Source organism: Hesperophylax consimilis, chromosome 12, assembly GCF_061612785.1.
Source record: "Hesperophylax consimilis isolate HC1 chromosome 12, BYU_Hcon_1.0, whole genome shotgun sequence".
NCBI lineage: Eukaryota > Metazoa > Arthropoda > Insecta > Trichoptera > Limnephilidae > Hesperophylax > Hesperophylax consimilis.
In genome coordinates, this window is record NC_142847.1 from 24,930,591 (window position 1) to 24,953,118 (window position 22,528).

Below are 22,528 nucleotides of genomic sequence, written 5' to 3' on the forward strand. Positions count from 1 at the left end.
TTTTTTGATCCAAATTGATTATCACATTTTTTTATGCTATCGGGAAGAATATTATAAAATCTTGTTGCAAGATACCTAAAGTTTTGTTGACCGAAATTAATATGCATTACAGGAATTCGGAGTAAGTCATTGTTATTGTTCCAGTACTTAGTATTTTATGCTTCAATTCCAGTGTGGGCCGTCGTTCAAACAACTAGAGATCCATTGGAAGGGTAGATCCTTAGAGCATCTGTATCCGTCCCCCCACATCTGCTGTCTCGGCGGATGCGACTCAAACCTGATGCAGATTCTACAAGTCTCTTCGGGCCAGCCAAACAGGCCAAATACTCAGACAACGGCAGCCAGAAACACGTCCAACGATAGTGGCTTCCCTACTTCAACATCCAGAGTAGTACCACGCAGCCAGAACGACACAAATACCCGAAATGCTGAACCAATCTGGTCGAATAGAGATGACACGAACACGAGGCCTGCTGTTCCAAATAGTACTAATCGTACTGGTCCAAATAGTAGTGCTCAAAATAGCACCTGGGGTCAAAATAGTACCGGGCAAAATAGCACCGGTCAGAGTGGTGACAATAATGCGGTCGGTTGGTTTAGTGGCACAAATGATAGTGGCTACAATAGTAGAAATCAATTTGACGGTCGAGGGAATACTTCCACGAGGGGAGGTGGGAATAACAGTAATTTTGCGAGAGGAGGTGGGAACAACAGTAATTCTTCCTGGGGAGCTGGAAATAGCAGCGCAAATAACAGTAATTCTACATGGGGAGGTGGGAATAGTGGTAATTCCACGTGGAGCGGTGGGAATATCGGTAATACAGCGAGAGGAGGTGGGAATAGCAGTAATTCAACGAGGGGAGGTGGGAATAACCCGGGATGGGGATCTTCAGTACCATCTGACGGAGATGATAAGCTGGTGGTTTGTAACTGCGGAGAACCATCAATTCTCCTGACAGTCAGAAAGCAGAATGAAAATTATGGTATGTTTTCAAAATCCTTTATTTATTTTGAATTATGTAGTCTTAAATGCCTTACATGAAAATACATGATAAGCTGGTTATATGTTATCAATTTTGGACACTACACAATATAATATGTACTTAAAGCTCAACAAATTGGAGAGTGGGGAATGGCCCGTCGTTACTGTGCTTTGCTGAAGCTGTTCGAAATACTTCGAAACAGGGGCCTACAGACTTATCCGATTTGAAGGAAATACATATATGGAAAAGGATCAAGAAATACATACACATGGCTTAAGGCTCGGCCGTATTTCTCCCTGCCAGTACAGATTAAATCAGATAGTCTGTAGACAGCCTTGATGATTTTTTCCCGTTGACCCCGCCTCCTACACAAATCAATTTTTGCACATCAACCATCGACCGCATTCTCTCATTTGTCAGACTCTCCATTCCATTTCTTTTTCTTATAGGTAAACAATTTCACAAATGCCAGAAGCCGAAAGAAAGTGGCGGCTGTAATTTCTTCTTGTGGGCAACGCCTGACCCAAATGGGGCTGGGCCGTCGTCAGATCATATGCCGATGGTCAATAACACCAGGGGAGGAGGAAACACCTCTGCAAATGGCGGCTGGGGATCCTCAAACAACACAACTTCTCGGGGAGGAAACAATAATAATAATCCCACGTCTTGGGGCGATTCGGGATCAGGATCTTGGAATCCACCTGGCAATGGGGGAGGGGATACACCAATGTGCAATTGCAATTTGCCTAGTAAAAAGTGAGTTTAATTTTAACAAGACCTATTTCTACTGTAGCGAGTACCTATCATGCGCTGACCACATTGCCTTCCAAATGTTGGCAACGCCAACTAATAGCTTGCAGAATTAGAGATGTTTTGAGATTTTTATGGTCAAAAGTATTATCGTGATTAATTTTTGGATTATTATGCTGTGTTGCGCTCCGTTGCGACAGTTTTACAGTGTCCATCATCAGGGCAGATGTGTACATAGTGATGAAGTGTGTTTGTATGTAAAAGTGATATCCTCTTAGGGCCGGTATTTCAGTATAATAATTGGTTAAAATAATGTGCTTTTCGGTTAATTGGTTTTGGTGTAGCCTTCAAGTACCAGATACCAAGAACTACCGTCGACTCTATTAATATTTAATTTTTTTAACTACTATTAAGTACTCGCTGTACTATCGTCCATGTACTTTATTTCAAATAATAAGAAAGTGCAGTGATAAATACATATTCATATAGATTCTGATTCTGAATATATAAGTTATATTATATATTATTATACGTAGAATTTATAAATCGTCATTTAAAAATGAATTAACCATCATGTCATTAAGACACACCGTTTGGTTGGTATGACTAATCTGCTGATTAATAACAACCAGTCTACGTCCGTAAAAATCTATGGTTTAAATTTGCTACATCAGGGTTGCCTATTTGTGGAAAATTCCCCAAATTGGATTTTTCAAGAATTGGATTTTTTGCAGGAAGTACTTTTTATGGGGAAAATGCTGGGATTTTCGGCAATTCTTGATTATCCAACCATATTGAAAAATAATTGTGAGAATGCACTATATTTCGTTTTGATTTGTAGGAAATTTTTAAAGCGAAAGAGAAAATCAGAATCAAGAATTAAATATTTCACCATTTATTTTGTTGTTTGCAGTCTCACTGTTAGTAAAGAAGGTCCGAACAAGGGTAAGACGTTCTTCAGCTGCCCGAACCCCGCAGCCAACCGCTGCAACTTCTTCCAATGGGGCGAGGAATCCGGGGAACCTTCGACATCATGGGATTCCGGACCACCTCGTAAGGATCTCATTTTTAATATACAGCAACTTACAGTAAGAAGTGTAGAAAAAATGGAGGGCACTGCGATTTTTTAAATGGCAAAACCGTGATGGTTAAAAAAAATTATGTATGTAACTTTAAAAAAATTTTTCACATCAACATCAAACGTTATTTATAAATCAATGGTACTTCCTGAAAGGACATGATTCTAATTCATATTCTAGGGAAATTTATAATTCAAACATTTTGCTATTTAACCCTCTTATGCATAAATTTTTTTCTGATCTTCTTTTCTGATCTTTTTTCTTTCATCTTTTCTAGATATAGGTGAAAATAAGAAGTCCGCCTTAAGTGGACCAGTGCATTAACGTAGACCTAATCAAGTCATTGAAGCATGTTTTGTAGGAGGATTGCACAAGCTTAGGTGGGATTTAATGAAAGATTTATTGTGTCAATGTAGATGACTCCGAACCGATTCTCACGCAGTTGGTGGATTTCATCGGTGGCAAATTCCCCGGGCCGTAGATCGACACCAAGTCTGTGGATGTAGTCGTGGTGATGAAATGGTGGCTCGACACTGTGTTGGTGGAGACCAGACTTGTAGATAGTGTTCAGGTACTCCAGTGTGAATTAAGAGAGCCGAAGATGTTGTGGATCTTGAAGCCTTGATGCAAGCGTGAATGGACTCGCTGCGACACGGGCATCTACGGGAGAGTACCCGTGGTCCGGTGCACAGTCGGTGCGGCGGGGGGCGGTCGCCCTCCCGTAGTTTGTACAGTGGTCCGGCTGGCGACTGACTGTATGTAGGTGAGGTGTGGAGAAGTGGTGCGCAGCGCAGGAGCCGCCGTAACAGCCGCCCGCCTCAGTAGCGGCTGGATGCTTGCAGAGGACACTCACTGATGTTTAAGACTGACTGCCCTATGTACCGCGACGTAACCGCTTTATATAGGTTACACTCGTTCAAGAACAAGCCGTCAAATCAACGTTGGATGCAACGTACATTCGCCGTTTTACTAGTAGGTTCCAATGTGATGCGGGTTGCATGCATCGATGTTCTAGAACCTAGTAGCTACCGCTGCTGATGCTCTTGTTTGCATTTTGGAAAATTACACTGCTTCTTCCCAAATTGGTCCCGAAAAACGCACCAGTGGCCCACCTTGTCGTATAGAATATCTTATGTTGGAAGGTATGCTTTCTTTGCTGGTTTAGGAGTGGCATTTGGTGATACAATATTACAGATAAAATTAATTATTGCACTGCATAGCTCCGCCTACGGGCGGGTAATGAAATCAGTGGACATTTAGTACCTCATAATACAAAAAGATGTAACAAGTAAAAAAAACAATCGTAGCTACTTACCAATATTTTTTTCAGCTCTATAAACAGTTTAAAATTATTAATTTAGATGTTTTAAAGTTTACGTCCAGAAAGTAGTTTTTCAGGCGCATTCCACAAAATTCTGAATTCAATTGCCAGCTACTGGCGGTTTATAAATGTCACAGAAGCGCCACCAATGCCAATGTGTAGAATGTAGATTGCTTATAAACGATTCTATGTATTGATGTTTAATTATTTTTATAAGTGGCTGAAATTACCGCTTGCGTAAAGTCCGTCTCAAGGCGGCGAAATGCATTAGAACAGCGGTCGGGGAACTTTTTTAACCATTACCCCAAAATATTTTTGCGTAAGTCGATATTACCCCTTCCCCCCATTTTGAAAAGGATACAATCGATGTATATTTAAATTAACATTATTTATTGAATTAATTTACGAATTAATGAATATGTAAGAGCAATTTGAATACAGTCTTCGGCGTTTAATCGATTTCTGTTCTTCGTTTTTATGTTCATTAGATTGGAAAAGCTTTGTTCACAAAGATAGGTTGTTGAAAATGGTAGAAACTTTTATACCGCCTCCTCGTTGAAATTGAAAGTATGTATATCAAGATCTGGAAAGTAGTCAGAGAACCGCTCACTGAGTTTTGTAAGATGTTTTATAACTGTATTCTTGATGTCATCAAAAGTAATATTTTCAGTCTTCCAAAATAGCAAACTAGAAAAATTTCCTTATTACCCCAAAAAAAAACATTTTTACCCCATTTGGGGTAATTTACCCCGGTTCCCCGACCGCTGCATTAGAAGGTTAATAATTAAGTTTTTTGTATGTATGTAATACTTTATGTATATCAAAGAAGCCATTTTAAATATTACGGCTGTGCCTCTTTATAGTAAAAATTATGAGTTCATAATGTAGTAACTAGTAACTGTAGTAAGTTCTTTTTATAAATTTTTCAGAGTCCCGAGGGCGTGGCAGAGGTCGTGGTAGGGGGGCCCCAAGGGGCGCCTCCAGCTCTCAGGGGGCTTCAGACAGCACCCGTGGCACTGGAGAAAGAGCCAAGAAGAGGTGTGGAATCTGCCGAGAGGAGGGACACACCAGAAACAAATGTCCCCGACAGTAGATAATATAAACAAGGGAGATGAGCCATGAACCATTATTATTACGAAGCCGCTCGCACAAAAGAAGTCGCCAAAATCGTCCACCCATACTGAATCATTATCGTCGACTCGCCGCTTTGATAGTTTTATGCATTTTGGTTGTAGCATGGCAACATTCAGCACCCTTTATGCCATATCTCCCATTGTTTTTATTATCTATGCTCCCGACCATTATAACAACACTTAAATTAGTGTTGAATACAGTGCCTTACATTCGATTATGTTACATTCAAATAAATCACTTTTTAATTAAATTTTGTTTATTTTAAGTATTGTTTAAATGGTTTAAATACAGTGATAATTTTTACATTGCTTTATATACATAGGAGCTGCTGTATTGACAAAAGTGTATTGGTAAAAATGTATTGGTAAAAATGTATTGATAAAAATGTATTGGTAAAAATGTATTGGTAAAAATGTATTGATAAAAATGTATTGGTAAAAATGTATTGGTAAAAATATTTTATAAATTAGCATTCGCTAAATTAATCTTCTGTCATGACTGAGAAGATAGAAAATGTTCCTACATACTAATTGCTTACATAGACTCCGATAATAGTAATCTAACCTAACCTAATACTGAATGATTAAAAAAACTTAAACCTAACCTAACTAACAACTATAAATGTAACTACAAGAGGACTAGAATGACTATATAAAACATCATTTTTTTTTTTTCAAAAAATAACTACTTAAAATTTCATAGAAAACTACTGCAATCATTACGCTTGATATTTACAGTACAAGTACGATGTTATGATTGAATAACACATGGCGGCACTTAGATGGCCTCTGATGGCCAGAGGTCGCGGGTTCGAATCCTAGCTTGCACAATTTTTATATTATGTGTCATTTCACATTTAATTAATATTAAATAATATGTAATATATTTGCTGCACGTTCCAGAGTGGTATCGCCCTGGTGAAAGAACACGATTCAGATCTGAAACATTCCTTGAAATGGCTTCAGCTGTGTTTGGTGACCAAATCTGAATAGCGGTACTTCCCAAACCTTCCTCTTTTCCACTCCATTCAGCCGCACAACTTACCCCAATTGGGGTTGCCATATTCCCACTGGCTTTTTTTACACATAGAGAATTTTTTCCTCAATGCCTTCATTTTTGTGCTGTACGGGGGGCTTTTTAAGGAGAGGTTCTGGGAAGGAAAGTGGTATTAGGGGCCGTTCAAGTATTACGTAAGCAGATTTATTACAATTATTTAACCCCTCTTCCCCCTTGTCATCAAAAGTAAGCAAAGCTCTTACCCCCCCCCCCCCATGCTTACGTAAAAATTGGTACCTATATGCATTTTTCTGTTAATGTATTCTGTTTTTTTATTGATTCATAAGCAGCACTTATAAAATAGACTTAGGATAGAGGACTTTAATGCACATAATATTCATTTAAACAAACCAAGCGAGTTCCTAAACGTATTAATTATTTGTGGGAATCCCCAAATATGTATTCGGTTTTCAAACATAGACAATGTGTGGGTTGCCAATGTGTAAAAAAAAATAACTACTGCTGAGCAGTGCTGACGTAATCACTATCTCGACCCCCCCACCCCCCATGTCATCAAAAATAAGCAAAGCAAAGACCCCCCTGCCCCCCTATAGTGCTTACATAATAATTGAATGGCCCCTTAGGGGTGAGTAGGAATCCAGAAGTGACAGGAGTATGAATCATCTCTCCTGCTGCGGTGAAAGGTTATGGGCCATGAGGGTCCAGCTGGATTGGCAGATGCATTCGCCACCAAGACCCGGAAAAACCTCAACCCGTGAATTCGGACAGTCAGAAGCAATTAGGACTCTGGAAACTTTTAAGTAACTTATTAACTCTTCCTCCCTCTGCTGGAAGACTTTTCAGTGGAATGCTTCAACTGTTCGATTTCTTTAATTTGGATTTGTGACTCCGCGGTCGTTTGTGTGAGCATGTCCAGGAGAATCTCAAATTTCAACCTCAGTAAATTATTTTCTTCTTCCATAATTTTCAACGACTTTCTCAGCTTCATGTTCTCCTTATGGGCTGAACCACCAACACCAGTTTCTGAAATATAAAATAGGAAATGTCATAACTTCGAAAAACTTTAGCTGTTGATATGCGGGTCCCGATAAAAGTCTGTAGCGTGGGACGTGGAAATCAAATTTCAAGTCCTATAAATGTGCAAATGTATAGGGATTTCACTGATTTGTTGAAATTACTAACTACTTTCTCAGTATCATCAATTGGTTGGAAATGTGGCTAGTGAAATTGCTACTTGAAATAAAGTTCATACCATACGGGATGTAGATAAAAGTCGCATTATTGAAGGTAATCTTATACGAATTCTGAATAAAATTAACCCACTGGCAAGACAGGGCTATACATGACATCTTGCACAATCTTGACAGACAATACAGAAATCTTGACGACAGGAAACTTGCCCGCTTGCCAGAGCTTTAAGATTTCACAATACCTTCTAGTAGGTAAGTATTTCGTTGTGTGGGGAGCCATTTAAAAATATTTCAAATAATGTCTTTACCTGGTATCCATTGGCCATCTTCAAAGAGCATTTCCTGATCCCCCAGTTTGAACTTTATGGGGGGTATTTCGAGTCCTAGTTCTCGGGAAGCAAATTCAGACCCCAGCTCCCGGCTTACTATTGACGTATCAGATTTTCTAGCTGGAATCTTTTTGGGAGAGAATTTATTTGAAAAGAATGGCATTTTATTTTGTGTGATTCCACATACGTAATTATGGTTTGTTTACTTTTTCGTTGTCATGACAACAAAAGCAGTACAATATATATAAGATGCATGAATGTGTGTGGCGGTCTAACATTTCAATCATGTTTCAATGTCTCCCGGGAAGAGATGTAAAAAGGTAAACATAAATAAACCACCTTCAAATCATTTCTCCAAAAAAAGGTGCTGAAACCTGGAGTTATGGGTAGGTACTAGTAATAAAAAAAGTCTGCTTATTTTATTTTAGGCACTGGCAATAATCAAGTAAGTGTCAAAAGGAGTGGTATATCTGTGGTCAAAAAATTTGATTATGACTTTTTGTAAATAGTTTTTCATTACCTCTAAAATAAAGACCTGATGTTCGCATTTTCTATTTAATATTATGCAAATATCATCTAAGAATTATGGCACGACCATTGGCATCGCTCATATTTCGTGACACCATCTCCAAAGCTCTTTTTAGCAACTTTTCACCATTCGTAACAAAGTTTAGGTTAAATTCAACCTTTGAAGCTGTATGTCTCAAGGAATATGGAAAACCTCTCGTAATCGATAAGTTCACACGTCAGCCGCTAAATCCTGGACACGTAAATATTATTTCTTTAGTACCTACTTTTATTTTACTTTACTAGTCAGAATGACATAATGCGTAAGCAGAGAGTGGTATATTTATGTGCGTAAGGCATCAGAAATATGCTGTCTAAATTTGTATTTTTCAGGTACGAGTTGCCGTAGAGTATTGCAGCCTTAACTTTAATGATGTCAAATACTTAGAAGAAACTTACAGCGATAAAACATTGCCTTTTATCCCAGGATATGAACTATCCGGAGAAATTTTGGAGGTAATTATTAGCATTGTTGTCAACCCATGTACAAATTGCTTTGGTAAATATTTACCTACGACTACCGTTTTTACTACTACAAAAAATTTCCCCTTTAATAACGCCTGCTCGCGTCCCCTTTAGAGTTATATCCCAGTTTTCAAGTAGTTTGTGGGCTACGCTAGGTTTGTATAGACTGGTTTGTGATTTAATTCTACCTAATCCAACCTAACCTAACATGTACGGAATATTTTCTCAAACGGTAGTCGTAGGTAAATAATTACCATTGCTTTGATATTCGTATAATATTTCACTCCCTCAATAGTTGTCTCAAAGATATAAAGAAATCGTATCAAGGCGTTCACATCACGGAAATAATATATGTAGTTGTATTTTCATATTCACATACAAGCATAATTAAAATGAAGGGGGGAGTTTAGGCAAAGACCAATTAAATAATATACTGCAATGGAAACAAAAAAGCTTTCAGCGCCACTAATTTTTAAATGCATTATTTTTTCTAGAATCGCTAATTCCTAAACGATTTGAACAAAATAACACAAATTAATCAAATAAAGACAGAGATCCTGGGTTCGATTCCCAGTTGAAACCGGAATTAATAATGACATTTCCAATTACATTCATTTTGATCACTAAGCACCCTTCCTCAATGTATTGTTGGAACTAGTCTTTCTCCACTGTGTTAGCTTGTGAATTTAATTTTTCTCCACCGTGTTAGCTTGTAGCTTGGAATTTAATTTTTTAATGTTCAGCTGAAACACATTGATGTAGCGATATAATTTCTGGAAACTAATGAGTAATTATTGTAAATAGGGTTTACAAAATAAGTTTAAAAATACTAATTTTTATATTCAAGTAAGATGTAATTATTAGAGCTTTGTTCAATAAAACTAAAATATTCAAAAAAGTCCTTTGAGGCGGATGATAAACTTAGCTTCAATGCATATTTTATAACTAACAAACTAATCATAGGCCAATGCTGTACACATATTTTTTTATGGCTGCGAGTACTATTGTAAATAAGTACCATTGATATTTTCATTATTTTTGTTTATTATGTATTTATTACTGTGGGTTAAGGTTTTGTATCTAATTCTATTATCGGAAGTATTTTAATTTGTACAAATTTGCTTTAGTGCAAAATATGGTACATATACAGAGGGACATTTTATTTTAAAAACAAATTGTATCAGTTAGATAACAACGAGAAACAATTGTTTCAGTAACCGAAAATACAAAATAATGAATGTTTTGACAAAATAATATTAAAATATATTTTTTAAATAGAACCCAAATCAAAGAAGCTAACAATCTATTTTAGGTTCATAGTTTGGGTTATATAAGAGAAGAAAAAAACCTTCTCATTAATAACAATGGCCGCCAAGTGAACAATCATTTTAATTTTGACAAAATAGCTATTTATTTATAAACGCATTATTTTCTATTTTCGTGTAATGAAATAATGGTTTCTCGTTGTTATCTAACTGATGCAAAGTATTTTTAAAATAAAATGTAAAAATATATAGGTAAGTTACCTACTTGCAAAATGATGTATTTTTATGGTACTTAAAGTTTATAAATATTTTGCCCTGAAGAGGCAATGGTGTTTCCGAAACCGATCGGAGATCCAAAAAAGGTATTTCTTAACTAATTTGTTTTATATTGTTATAATGGACCAGGTCGGGGAAGGGTGCGAGGACTCAAACTTGACAGTGGGACAGCGAGTGGTGGGCATCATCAAGTCGGGCCACGGGGGCATCGCCACGGAGGCCACGCTGAAGGCCAACAGTGTGTGGGAGCTGCCGGCCGATATCCCGTACCCCGATGCCGCGGCAGTCGTGTGCGGACACGCCACGGCCATGCTGGCCTTCACGCAGTTCTCACCTTTGAACGGTAATACTAAAAAAAATTCTGAGAATTCTCTACTTGGTATGGTTGGTAACCGTGGCTCTATTCTACCACCTTTCTGTTATGTATACTTGAAACATACCATCAAAGGGTCAGAAGGGATAAGTACATTGCCATTAGGGTTTGCAATCCCGCAATCAATAAAAATACAAAATTTATGCCAAAAACATGCTGTTTTGTTTGCACGCGCTTGCGAGTTGTGAATCACACGATACACGGTTTCTGTTGATTTTTGTTTTGTTTGTGTTATGCAAACTGGTTCTTCAAATTTAGTTCCATTTAGGACATGCACCCTAAATTAACACAAACTCTAAAAAATATTCTCAGCCAGGGTTTTCAAGAAATACCCCAAACATTTTGATTTTTCTCTATAGCCAAGTGGGCTGTATAAAATTGAAAAGCAGGCCGCATGAATTCGGCTACGGGTTGTGCATCAATGGTTTGTGACAAGTAAAATTTTACATACGAAAAGCATAACAATCCGGCGAGCTAGTTACTTATGACAAGTGGGATTTTTCAAGCAGTACGATACGCACAAGCTAGTGATAAGAAGATAGACAATTTAGTAATACTTTTCTTAGAAGCCTTGAACCAGGTGATGATATTTACAATGCGTTGATTGTTTTGAGGGGGAAATTGAGGAGAATTAAAGCGATAACTTTAAAGCAATCATTGATTATAAATTTTGTTAGTAAAAGTGTATTTTTTGTAATATGTATGCTTTTTTTAGGTAATACCTACTCGTATTTTGAAAATATACTGCACATTTGCTTGCGAATATGTTGATAGTAGAGGCATTTCGGTACATACAACTTTAAAAAAACCGATCTGGATGTAATGATTAACGGCTATAAGGAGCAAATTTAGTCCCCTCGTGCTCGTTATAACCAAGTTTGACTGTACTAGTATCAATGATATTGAAACTAAATTATAAAAAAATATTTATGAAATGTTGACATTATTTCAATTAATACCCCATATAATGCAACCCCGCTGGATTTCAAAGAGGTGCAGAATTTGCAAACACTAATTGCTACATATTTCTTTAGATTGATTCGTGGATGGTTTGAAAACTCAGCTATCATAGAGAGCAATAATTTCTATGTTCCTGATGGTTGTCTTCATTATCGACAACATAGACTGTTTTATCTATATTTATTTCTTGTCAATGGTACTGGTCAACCATACCCATAGACCTCGAAAAAGCATTAGTGCAATATTGTATGAATGGCATTGAAGCCAAATCTAGGGTGAAGGGAAATTGCCTGTCAGCCATCTTGTATGACTAACTTTTGAACAGATTTGTATGCAAAGCGGTGCATAATGAAATATTATTATTTTATTTTTATGTTGTTAATGCGGTTATATCTGCTTATGATTTTATTTTAGGTATTTGATGAGACAAGGAATGGTATACGTCATTAAAAAAATTTAAGTAGGTTTTGGTATTTTCCATACAACTTCCCCTCACTCCGCGGCTTCAAATTGTTCTCGAATTGCTCCATCCAGGGCTTTTTAGGTCCATGATCATACCGGTGGGGATGGCAATCTTGTTGAATCTAATTTTGACATATTTTGCATCAATGCTACTTCGTTAAAATGGCAAACGTTGTTGCTGTTTGTGTGATCATACCATTTTTCTTTATATGTACATCATTTTTATGAAATTTTAAATGGTTTCTCTTGCTGTTTTTATTATACTTTCATTCCAAAACGTATTTCTACCTGTTGTTTTATATTTCTTATTTATTTATATTGTGTACATTGTTATACACTAGATGTGGGCAAAATTGAATGAATAAATTCTATCTTGTGACACATTCGATCTCAAACGAAATTGATTCTTCATTCCTTACTCTTGGTCTTGGATCCTACGATTTTTAATGGCGCCATAATTAAAAAAAATATGTATTTTTTTAATTATTTTACAATTAAATTATTTCAATATATAATATTATATTAACCCCTCCATATTTTTAAAAGTATTATTATCATTTTTTCTATCGTGCGAAAATACATAATTTTTTTGATGTTAGAAAGAGAAATAATAATTCTTTCCAGTTTGCTTCAAGTATTTTTACTAGATTCCACTAATAAAATCCCAAAAATAGCCAAAATTAATAATTCACATTTCGCGCCGCTATCGTAACAATCGGTTTAACTTTAAAAATTATTTCTTATTTTTTTATTATATGAACGAGATAAAAGTGAAGGTACAGTTTTCTTACAAATTCCCTAAACAATACTAATGTGTTTTGGAAATATCGAGTTCTCTCAATTTTTTCTATGATTGGAGTAAAAATTAAGTAAAAATATGTAATATTTTTTACGTTTGATATTAAAATCTTAAAATTTAGAAATAGTAATGTTTATTTTAAATGCATACACGGGAAAAATAATTTTATCTAGTTTCCAAAACAGTATTATTTTTTACAGTAAATTAAAAAATAAGATGTATATAGCGCATTTGAAATACACAGAAAACATAGCAAACTGAACAAATGTGATGAAAGTACTGAAAACGATTTAAATTTTATAATTGTTCGTAGGTATTTAAATATTATTGTGGATAATATGCACCCGGGTGGTGCGAAACGAAGTTGTCAGTAGTATTGCCGGTAGCGCCATAATTCACAAAAACCCGGGTCACCGTTATTCCCAAGCGACAAACCACTGCACCGCAAGTTAGCCAGTCCAAGCAACATGTCAACATCAAAATAAAATAAAATATGAAATTTTGTTTATTTATTTCTAGATTTAATAGGTCATGCAGGAAGAGGTCAAAATTACAGTCTTGTAATGTCACAAAAATAATTTAATTGAATACTTCTACAAAAATACTTAAATTGAATCGGTAAAACCGTGTTGGTGAGTAGCAATATGTATTTACTGGGTCCCCCGCCAACGACGTTATAAAAATACGAGACACGTTATAGTAGTACTAATCGAAAAAAAAATGTAGCACTGTTTATGAAAAGGATAGCTATTCAAAAAATACGTTAGTATGAATGAAATAGCTATGAACGGCCCGCTAAAGTATGTCCACTGGACTCACCTCAGTAATCCGCGCGCATTGTTTCAGAAACATATTTTCCTCCATTAATTCATCTAAGGTCACCGCTCACCGCCCAACTCAGCACAACTAATCTTCTATAATATCATGATCTGATAAGCCTCTTGAAAACTAGACTAACTAAGCTATTCCGGGTACTTCCCCACCTTCCTCTTCCCCATCTCCAACCTCTCCCCACTACTTTCAGCCTCACAACATACCCCAATTGGGGATGACATAGTCTCACTGGCTCCAGACAGTGGGGAGCAGTTGGGACTCTTGAAGAGTATTAAAATGTACTTTAAAAAAAATATATATATATATACAGGGTGACTGTGGTTAAAGTTCGCTAACTTCGGGAGGTGATTATACGTGATAGTCAAAGTAAAAAAGATAAATATCTCTTTTCGAAATTCCAACCTTTCTTTTCCATAGAAGTATATTTAATTTCCCATGCAAACGATTCAACTGTTTTACCTAAAAACTAACTTAAAACGTTGGAATTTTGAAAAGAGTTATTCATCTTTTTTACTTCTACCATCACCTATATTCACCTCCCGAAGTTAGTGCACTTTAACCCCGGACACCCTGTATATAAATCATTTTTATACGCCCACAAAACTTTTTTTAGATTCGATAAAAATCGTATTGATAATATGTAATAGTAATGGAGTACAATCTACAATCTTAAGGAACGTGCATAATGTTTTATGTAAGATGGATGCCACCAAATGTAATCCTATGATAACAAACAGCACTGAGATTACTTTCATAAGATTAAAATATGTGTATTTTAGATTATTTCGGTTTGATTCTTTCATTGATTGTTAATCCACAAGGTCAGTTTTGCAGAGATTACGTAACTGGTATGCATTTATGTAAATAAGCACATGGTTTGAAATAATAATTCAATGCCAATGGATGGTTATTTTAAGTCTAGCGAACTGGCGTTATGAAAACCATCTGGTTGCAGCAAATATGCTTTGACTGAAGATATTTCTTTGATGGGCGGACATAACAGTATAACTGCATTTTTGACCATTTAACGATTTATATGAGAAAATGTGTCTTGTGTATGCCGGCATCAATGGTATTAACAGTATAGTTACACCAGTACTCAAAACATAATATGTTTTGAGTACTGGTGTAACTATACTGTTAATACCATTGATGCCGGCATACACAAGACACATTTTCTCAAATAAATCGTTAAATGGTCAAAAATGCAGTTATACTGTTATGTCCGCCCATCAAAGATTTATTGAAAATCAAACACTTTACGTCCATTATGCAAGCTTTACTTGATATATATTTAATGGAGGATGGATAAATGTAATGTGGGTCATTCTGTTATTGTGTTGTGTGGATAATATGTACATGTCTGTACTTAGAATTGAGTTAGCTTAGAATCGAATAGAGATAAAACTTCAAGTGAATAAAGTTATTTCATACCATACATTTCCCTATTATGTTTGGGTTCCCTATTCCATGGGTTCCAAGAGTTAAGGGTGGCCTCAGCTCTCCTCTCCATTTCTACTCTCAAGTTCCCCAAATAATCCGAGAGGGTAGAGTCCACGGAGGTAGCCTTAGTTCTCCTCCCCACTGCCCTTTAGTTCCCCGAATGCCCCAAGAGGGAAAAGTCCACAAAGGTGGCCTCAGCTGTCCTGTCCGCTCCCCCACAGTTCCTTAAAGGCCCCACTCGCAACTTGCGTTTCCACTCCCTGAACGTTGGCTTCGCCCACTACTTGGCGAAGGTTAATGAAGAAAACATTTTAAACTGTGAAAAAATATTATACGCTACCTTGGAGAGTTTGGAGAGCGAACCCTGAACCCAGCCCAAGAATACATTTATCTATAGTTATCCACAATTTGCATTTTGTCCACTTTAGTTCTAGTGACAATCATCTCAATATCATACACCTCCACTTATCCAATTAAAGCCATCGTTATGTCTGTTGGGGCAATCACTATAATTCCTGGGGTCATAAACAATTACTGCTAAAAATAGCGCACTACCATTCTGTATCACCATGGGGGCAAGCAGATAGACTAAAATGTCATCTATTATAAACTTCCACAAACAAACATAAGCATCTAAAGAGACTGTATTACAAGTTATGAAAGAAATCAAATTTTCTACAGAAAAAACCTTATTTTTATAAGATCAGAAGAGTTTCGACTGGCCAGAACTCATAGAACTAATCCACTCCCAATGTTATGAGAAAACTTTTCATGCGGCTGTTGGCAACACTGTTGCATTTTGTTATTCGGTCTTTTAATGCAAAATGCCAAATTCATGGCGAGTCATGCATCGAAAAACGTCTGCAAGTAGTGTAGGGAGGTTGCAGCTGGTCGTACTGAAATTCACGACAAAGAAAGAAGCGGGAGACGATCATTTTCCGACTAGTCGGTCGCGAAGGTTGAGTAAACCACGTGTGAATATCGGCAGATCATTCTGAATGATCTCTGCTTTTTGGTTCTTAAGGTTTCCCGTAGCAGCATTCATAGGGTTTTGATGGAAAAGTTAGAATATCGGAAAGTGTGCGCAAGATGGGTCCATCGAATGCGCACAGAAAATTACAACAACGACAAAGATGAGATTCAATGCATCCTCAATGATATGACAGCGAGCTGGTATGACAAGGTTATACAAAAATTGCCACAGCGCTTACAAAACCGCATCGACCGAAATGGCGATTATGTATAAAAATACATAAATGTGGTTTAAAATTATTAAAAAATATTTTTTTTAATAACCTTCACCAAGGCAAGCTAGTCAAAAAAATCCCTTTTGGGGGTCACTGAATTACCCCATGCATTTCATACTCCCGCAATTAGTGTCATAAATTGGGTGTTTTGAGTTATCTACTACTTTTGATAGATCTTTGAACGATTGCCCAGCAAAAATGCCACATCTCAAAATGAAGCACAATTTCTATGATTAACAAATATGTGTAACTGTTTTGTTTCTTTTTTTATTAGTATCGAAATCTGGTACAGTACATAGAGTTCTGAACACTGGATAAAATCAATATTTTTCCTTTTAAATTGAAACACGTATTTTCAAAATCCTCATTTGTGTCAATATGATCACGTGGGCAGTGGCGATTTTCTCTAATGTGCGGATATGCAGTAAACCCCATAGAATAACTATGCCAAACAAAACTCACTTGGATTATAATATTACAGTTTAAACAGCTCGCCACTACTCCATGGTAAAATAATCCACCATTAGGATCCCAGCCCAGCGTGGATTCCAGAATGCACAAGGAAGCTAAAAAACCTATGGTATATTTACAACATAAAGTCTGTTCCAAACGGTGCTAGTAGGTATCCAAGGGTCAAAAGTCATCACTCTTGTGCGCTGCGTTTGTTGGACTCAGTACCGAACATTACCAAACGCATTCGAGTGAAATATCTGCTCTGTGTCTTTGTCTACCTTTATAATAATATTATGCGCATCTCAATATTTGCTTTATTTTTTATCAAGTAAATTATTACACATTTTATTTACTTGTTTCTGCATTTAAACAATTGTTTGATGCACCGATTTAAGGTAGGTAAACTGTTATTTTCGTTTTTAAAATTTTGATATTCAATCGTAAAAGATCAATGGTTTCGTTGCTTGTGTGGCACGTAGTGCCATCTTGTTGAAATTAAACGTTGTCCAGATCAATACCATCCAATTCCGGCCATAAAAAAATCATTAATCATCTCTCGATAGCGATCCATTCACCGTAACTGTTGCTCCAGCCCCATTTTCGAAAAAGTAAGGTCCAATGACTCCGCCGGACCATAAACCGCACCAAACAGTCACACGTTGAGGATAGAGAGGCTTTTCAACAATAACTCTTGGGTTTTCCGAGCCCCAGATGCGACAATTTTGCTTGTTGACGAAGCCAACGAGGTGGAAATGGGCCTCATCACTCAAGATGATTTGCATTTGATTCACTCAAGTGAATTTTAATAAATTTTAATGCGTTGTTGAAGTGTGTATCGTTCCTTTTTTTATTAATGGCGTAGTTTCTACTTGTCAAATATCAAAAAATGACAGCTTCAAAAGTAACATCTACCGAAATAGCGGGCTATTCAAAATAACACCTCTTATTGGAAAACCCTCTATAAAACAAAGTAGCTCTTCACGTCTGTCTGTTTGTGTGCTTAGTTCTAAACTATGCAACGGATTTTGATAAGGTTTTCACTATCATTTAGAGAATTTCTTCCCGTTTATAATTATATATAATACATGTATATTATATTTATATAAAGTAGAGAAAAGTTGAGCAACGCCGGGTACACGTCAGCTACTTATACATATTCCCAAGCCACTATAGTATTGATCAATGGGCGTATTATTTCAAGTCGCTAGTGCACTTTTTTTTACGATTACTTATAAACTTCATAAACAAATAATAGTGCTAATTCTTTTCGAAGCGGTTCCCTAAGAAGAGCACAAAAAGACTATTTTCTTTCCTTTTTTAAATCTCTTTAATGTTGAACTCCCAATGATTTAAACCACAAACTGCCACTGCATATGTTAATTTGCACTGCATGTGTAAGTGAAGAATCAACACCTTTGTTTAAATTCGTTATTTCAATTATAGATTTTGCTAGCACTTGACCTTGGTTTTCTTAATGTTCCCAGACTTTTCCAAGTTCATTAAGCATTGACTTTACCGTTGTAACTAACGATTACAATTTCATCAGCATATCAAAAGTTGCTTGTCTCTCTTCAAATTATATTGATACCTTTACTTGCCATTGTAGATTATTGAATATAGATTAAGTAGCTGTTATTAGGAAAGATATAATGGTGGGGTTACACAGTTACCCCTCATGGTTACGGAAGTGTTGACTAAAAAAGATAAAGAAGTATAAAATATCTATTTTGAGGTTTTGATTTTCTTTGCAGAAGGGGATATTCTGTTGGTGATTGCGGGAGCTGGTGGCTATGGATTAGCAGCAGTAGATGTCGCAGCTAACATTTTCAAATCTAAGGTATTTAAAAAAAAAATCCGTCAATCCGTCAATGATTTCTCAGATCCTAACTATAAAATCAGAGTTTTTTTTATTCACTAAAAACTCACTATCATGAAATTTTGCTGTCTAAAATTTTCACCCAACTATTTTCAACCCGGCATGTTATTTCCATTGTAAGTTATTAAGCTTTGAAATATTCATTTAACTGTGAACATAAAGACAAGAACGCAATTGATTATTTCATGTTACATCAATTTGTTCACAAACCGAGCATTAACTACTAGTAATTGGGTTATTTCTCTACATCTGAGTAAACTGTAGAGTAGCTTAAATCATAAAACTGTAGAGTCGGTGGCCGAGTTGACATCGCGCTTGGGTCCCACTCAGGCGTAGTGTGTTCAATTCCTCGGCTGGCTAAGTCCTCCATCACAACACAAGCAAAATTTTCAGCTTACTGTGGTGGTAATAGGAGATTTTCAAATATTGTCAGGTTATTCGTAACCCGGGAATGTTTGTCTTTCTTTTTAAAAAAAATAATTTAAAAAATATATATATATGTTTACCATGAAAACAGACTTTACTTGGCAGGTAGCTTAACTGAGCGGTTGTGAAACAGGTAATATGTGCTACTTGACAAGTAGCGCTAATCGGTAGTTTACTCAGAGGTGACGAAAAACCCCCTAAATCTATAAATAGGAATAAAAAAGTGTCTATTTTTCAGACTATTATATTCTATATTATATATTCTTAGAAATCAGCCTCTTTTTGACTGAGCACAGCAAAGTCCTGTTTTAGCTCGACCACTTTGCATTAAGTCTGTCTTTAAATCAGTTTGTACGTTCCATTTCAAGATGGTAGCTGTCAGTAAAGTTTATTTTTTTCAAATGTAAAATAGTCATGTTTATTTGCATTTTTTTTTAAAATAGGTGCATAAAGAAGAAAGTTTGAAAAAAGAATTTTTATTGATATGGTGACATTTATTTGGACGAATTGTATAATTCCTTATTTGAAATTTTTTAAAGTTACATAAAATATATGGTTTATAATTAAGTAGGTAGATATTTAAGTACCTACTTACAAATCTTACAATTTCAGTGGAAATTTAGGTTGTGATTTATTAAATATAAGATAGAATGAAAAACACAATTGTTTGGATGCAAGGTCTACTGTACACAAAAGTATTAGTATTTGCTTTTACTTACTCCGGCCATCTTTATGTATTTTTTCAACGGTCTCTATCCTATCACGTTTTGAGACAATGCATGTGTTTTAGTGAAGCTTAGTGGAATATATAATATGTATAGCGGATAGGCGCCAATGGATCACGTGTGAAACATTGGACAGATAAGGTTAATATACATTTATGTCCTTTCCAGGTTATTGCGGTCGTAGATACAGATGGAGAAGGCAGCTTACTGAGAGACAGAGGAGCATTTGCGGCATTTAAAAACAACCTAAAGCGAAATTACAAGGAAATCATGAAGGCGTCAGATGAGAAGGGAGTTCATCATATTTACGATGCTGTGGGCGGCCCTATTCTCAATACTGTTATTAAGTGGTAAATTCTTCTTATACATATTTATCTAATAACAATAATAATTATACTTTTATGAAAAAATCGTTTCCAAGGATTCAGATTCTAGAATAATTATATTTTTGAGAGTGGAAGATTAGGTATCTCCCTGGTGTAAAACCACCATTCAGAATTGAAACGTTGCTTGAAATGGCTTTAGCCGTGTTTGGTGACCAGATCTGAATAGCCAGGTACCTTCCTCTCCCCTCCTCACTATCTTCAGCCTCATAACATACCCCAATTGGGTTAGTCTCACTGACTCCATACGGTTGGGAGCAATTGGGACTCTTGTGTTGTTTCACATTAAAAAATATATATTTTCAACTTGGTTCACAAATATTTTTGAAAATAATGCAAGGGAACTTGGGTGGTTTAGAACACAAATAGAAACAAAATGGGGTTATGAAATGGAAGTGTGCCCGACCGTCGCCATGCTACAATCAATATGACGCAGCCAACGAAAGTTATGTATTTGGTGCAGGTAGAAGCAAAGACAGGGCGCCGCTCTGCATATATGTGATTTGCAGTAGTATGGGTGAAGGATGTTGGTGACACTTTTGTGTGTGCGTTTTCTATTTTTTGTTTTTACATTATCTCCAAAGAGCCCTGAGGAAAATAATTTATCCCAAGGCCTATTTCATCTTTGGGGATGCTGGGTGAAGGATATTTATAGGTATAGGAAGTTCTGGGAAGGAAAAAGGTATGAGGGGTAGGTAAGAATCTGGGGGCAATGTGGTCCACGAGTGATGGACATATTTTTTTTGTGCGTAATAGATCTTTTGTTCATTTACAATGCACATGTCACATAAAATTACATGTTAAAAAAAAAGAAGAAACATACATATTTATAATTGGTAATTAATGGCACTTACATGCCCCTGATCCTTCATCCTTCAAACAGTCTTAGATACATCATTTAATAGCGCCATACCTCGTGTCATACAATGCCGAGCCAGTACGTCTGTTCTGCTATGTGGGATACATAGAGGGTCATGTTGCCATTCCTGGTGTTAAAACGCAATGGAGTGACAAAAAATTGTAAGCATTGAATAAAGTGTAATTAAACAATATAATTTCAGTTGTGATGTATGCAACATACTAAAATACATCATTCTTTTTATTTTCTGTACATAATTATGATGAATTTGGGTGGTGTAATGCGTAGTAGTTGCCTTCCAAGCAGTTGTTCGGGGTTCGGTTCTCGGCCGTGGAAATAATATTTTTTTTGTTTATATTAATTTTATTATATATCCCGTGTTTTTCACAGGTCTGCACTAGTGTTAACATAATTGATGCACATGCATTGGCATTGTTGTTGCGTACACAGTGGAATTTGTATCAAAATCATAATATGCGAGACTTCATCCTGTTGACCTGCCCCCTCAGTCGTAGCATGATTGCTATTAAGTATAATAAAACAGGAAATGTCACCTAATCTATGCGTTTATTATTTTGATCAATGCAATAACTCCCAACGCCAATGGTGGTTTGTTTGTATAAAATGATATTCTTTCAACAGTAGTTCTTTGTTTCGACTTCTTCTTAGATTTAGATTTATTGATTAGAGTTGTTTTGCAGCATCACAGATCCCACCAAAGGCCTGGTACTTGGCACATACAGACTTAGAAAAGAACACATAGCTCCTGAAGAGAAGAAATCCGAAGAAGTCGACAGTGACAGTGAAAAGAAAGGCAGCGATGTGGAGGAAAAGAAGGAAGAAACAAAGCCCACGCTACTGTCACAAGAAGTCCTCGACAGATTCAAGACTGTGAATATATTTAACTTCCGGGAAGAGAATGAGGAAGAGTATTATAGTTTGGTGAGCCAGGTGCTGCAGTATTACGAAGAGGATCTGATCACGGCGCACATCAGCAAGACCTTTGAGCTGGGGGAGGTGAACGAGGCCATTGACTATATCAAGGGAAAGGTTTGCACGGGTAAAGTGTTAATCAAAATAAAAGACGACTAGTACTGTATAAGAGAATAAAGTTTTAGTATATAAAATCAACTAATTTCATACATCCATGTCTGCAAATGTTATGTTATTAAAAATGTAGAATAAATATTGATTTGAACTTATTGCTTTCATATTGTATATCTTCCCTAGTTATTATAAATTGTTTTCAAAAGTTAAAGAATAATTATTTATATCTACGTTTATAAAGTCTACACTAGGAATAATTAAAATC

At 36.2% G+C, this 22,528-nt stretch overlaps 3 protein-coding genes across 3 annotated transcripts in view; 2 read left to right on the top strand and 1 right to left on the bottom strand.

Moving 5' to 3' along the window:
• Top3alpha (topoisomerase 3-alpha) overlaps positions 1 to 5,499 on the top strand; it is a 31,482-nt gene extending 25,983 nt beyond the window's left edge. Inside the window, exons 12-15 of the mRNA XM_089637798.1 lie at positions 173 to 983; positions 1,433 to 1,739; positions 2,647 to 2,786; positions 5,063 to 5,499. Coding sequence (XP_089493924.1) covers positions 173 to 983; positions 1,433 to 1,739; positions 2,647 to 2,786; positions 5,063 to 5,226 — 1,422 coding nt within the window. The 3' untranslated portion in view covers positions 5,227 to 5,499. The remainder of the gene's footprint in view (positions 1 to 172; positions 984 to 1,432; positions 1,740 to 2,646; positions 2,787 to 5,062) is intronic.
• Positions 5,500 to 7,092: 1,593 nt separating this feature from the next.
• Positions 7,093 to 7,966, bottom strand: Cby (beta catenin antagonist chibby). Its single transcript, XM_089637973.1, has 2 exons — positions 7,783 to 7,966; positions 7,093 to 7,307 (listed from the first exon to the last, which is right to left on the bottom strand). The coding sequence occupies exons 1-2, from the start codon at positions 7,964 to 7,966 to the stop codon at positions 7,093 to 7,095; spliced, it is 399 nt and encodes a 132-aa protein (XP_089494099.1).
• A 298-nt stretch (positions 7,967 to 8,264) lies between these two features.
• On the top strand, positions 8,265 to 22,436 carry LOC149419360 (protein Cryzl2-like). Its single transcript, XM_089638252.1, has 6 exons — positions 8,265 to 8,571; positions 8,704 to 8,826; positions 10,506 to 10,719; positions 18,699 to 18,784; positions 20,143 to 20,324; positions 21,918 to 22,436. The coding sequence occupies exons 1-6, from the start codon at positions 8,389 to 8,391 to the stop codon at positions 22,306 to 22,308; spliced, it is 1,179 nt and encodes a 392-aa protein (XP_089494378.1). The 5' UTR covers positions 8,265 to 8,388; the 3' UTR covers positions 22,309 to 22,436.
• The last annotated feature ends 92 nt before the right edge of the window (positions 22,437 to 22,528 follow it).

Excerpts from the sequence above, each read along its gene's own strand:
- Cby (XM_089637973.1), bottom strand. The coding sequence starts at position 7,966 with ATGCCATTCTTTTCAAATAAATTCTCTCCCAAAAAGATTCCAGCTAGA. Across the intron at positions 7,308-7,782 it reads AGATGGCCAATGGATACCAG|AAACTGGTGTTGGTGGTTCA; the intron begins GTAAAGACATTA and ends TTTATATTTCAG.
- LOC149419360 (XM_089638252.1), top strand. The coding sequence starts at position 8,389 with ATGGCACGACCATTGGCATCGCTCATATTTCGTGACACCATCTCCAAA. Across the intron at positions 18,785-20,142 it reads CTAACATTTTCAAATCTAAG|GTTATTGCGGTCGTAGATAC; the intron begins GTATTTAAAAAA and ends TGTCCTTTCCAG. Across the intron at positions 20,325-21,917 it reads CTCAATACTGTTATTAAGTG|CATCACAGATCCCACCAAAG; the intron begins GTAAATTCTTCT and ends GTTGTTTTGCAG.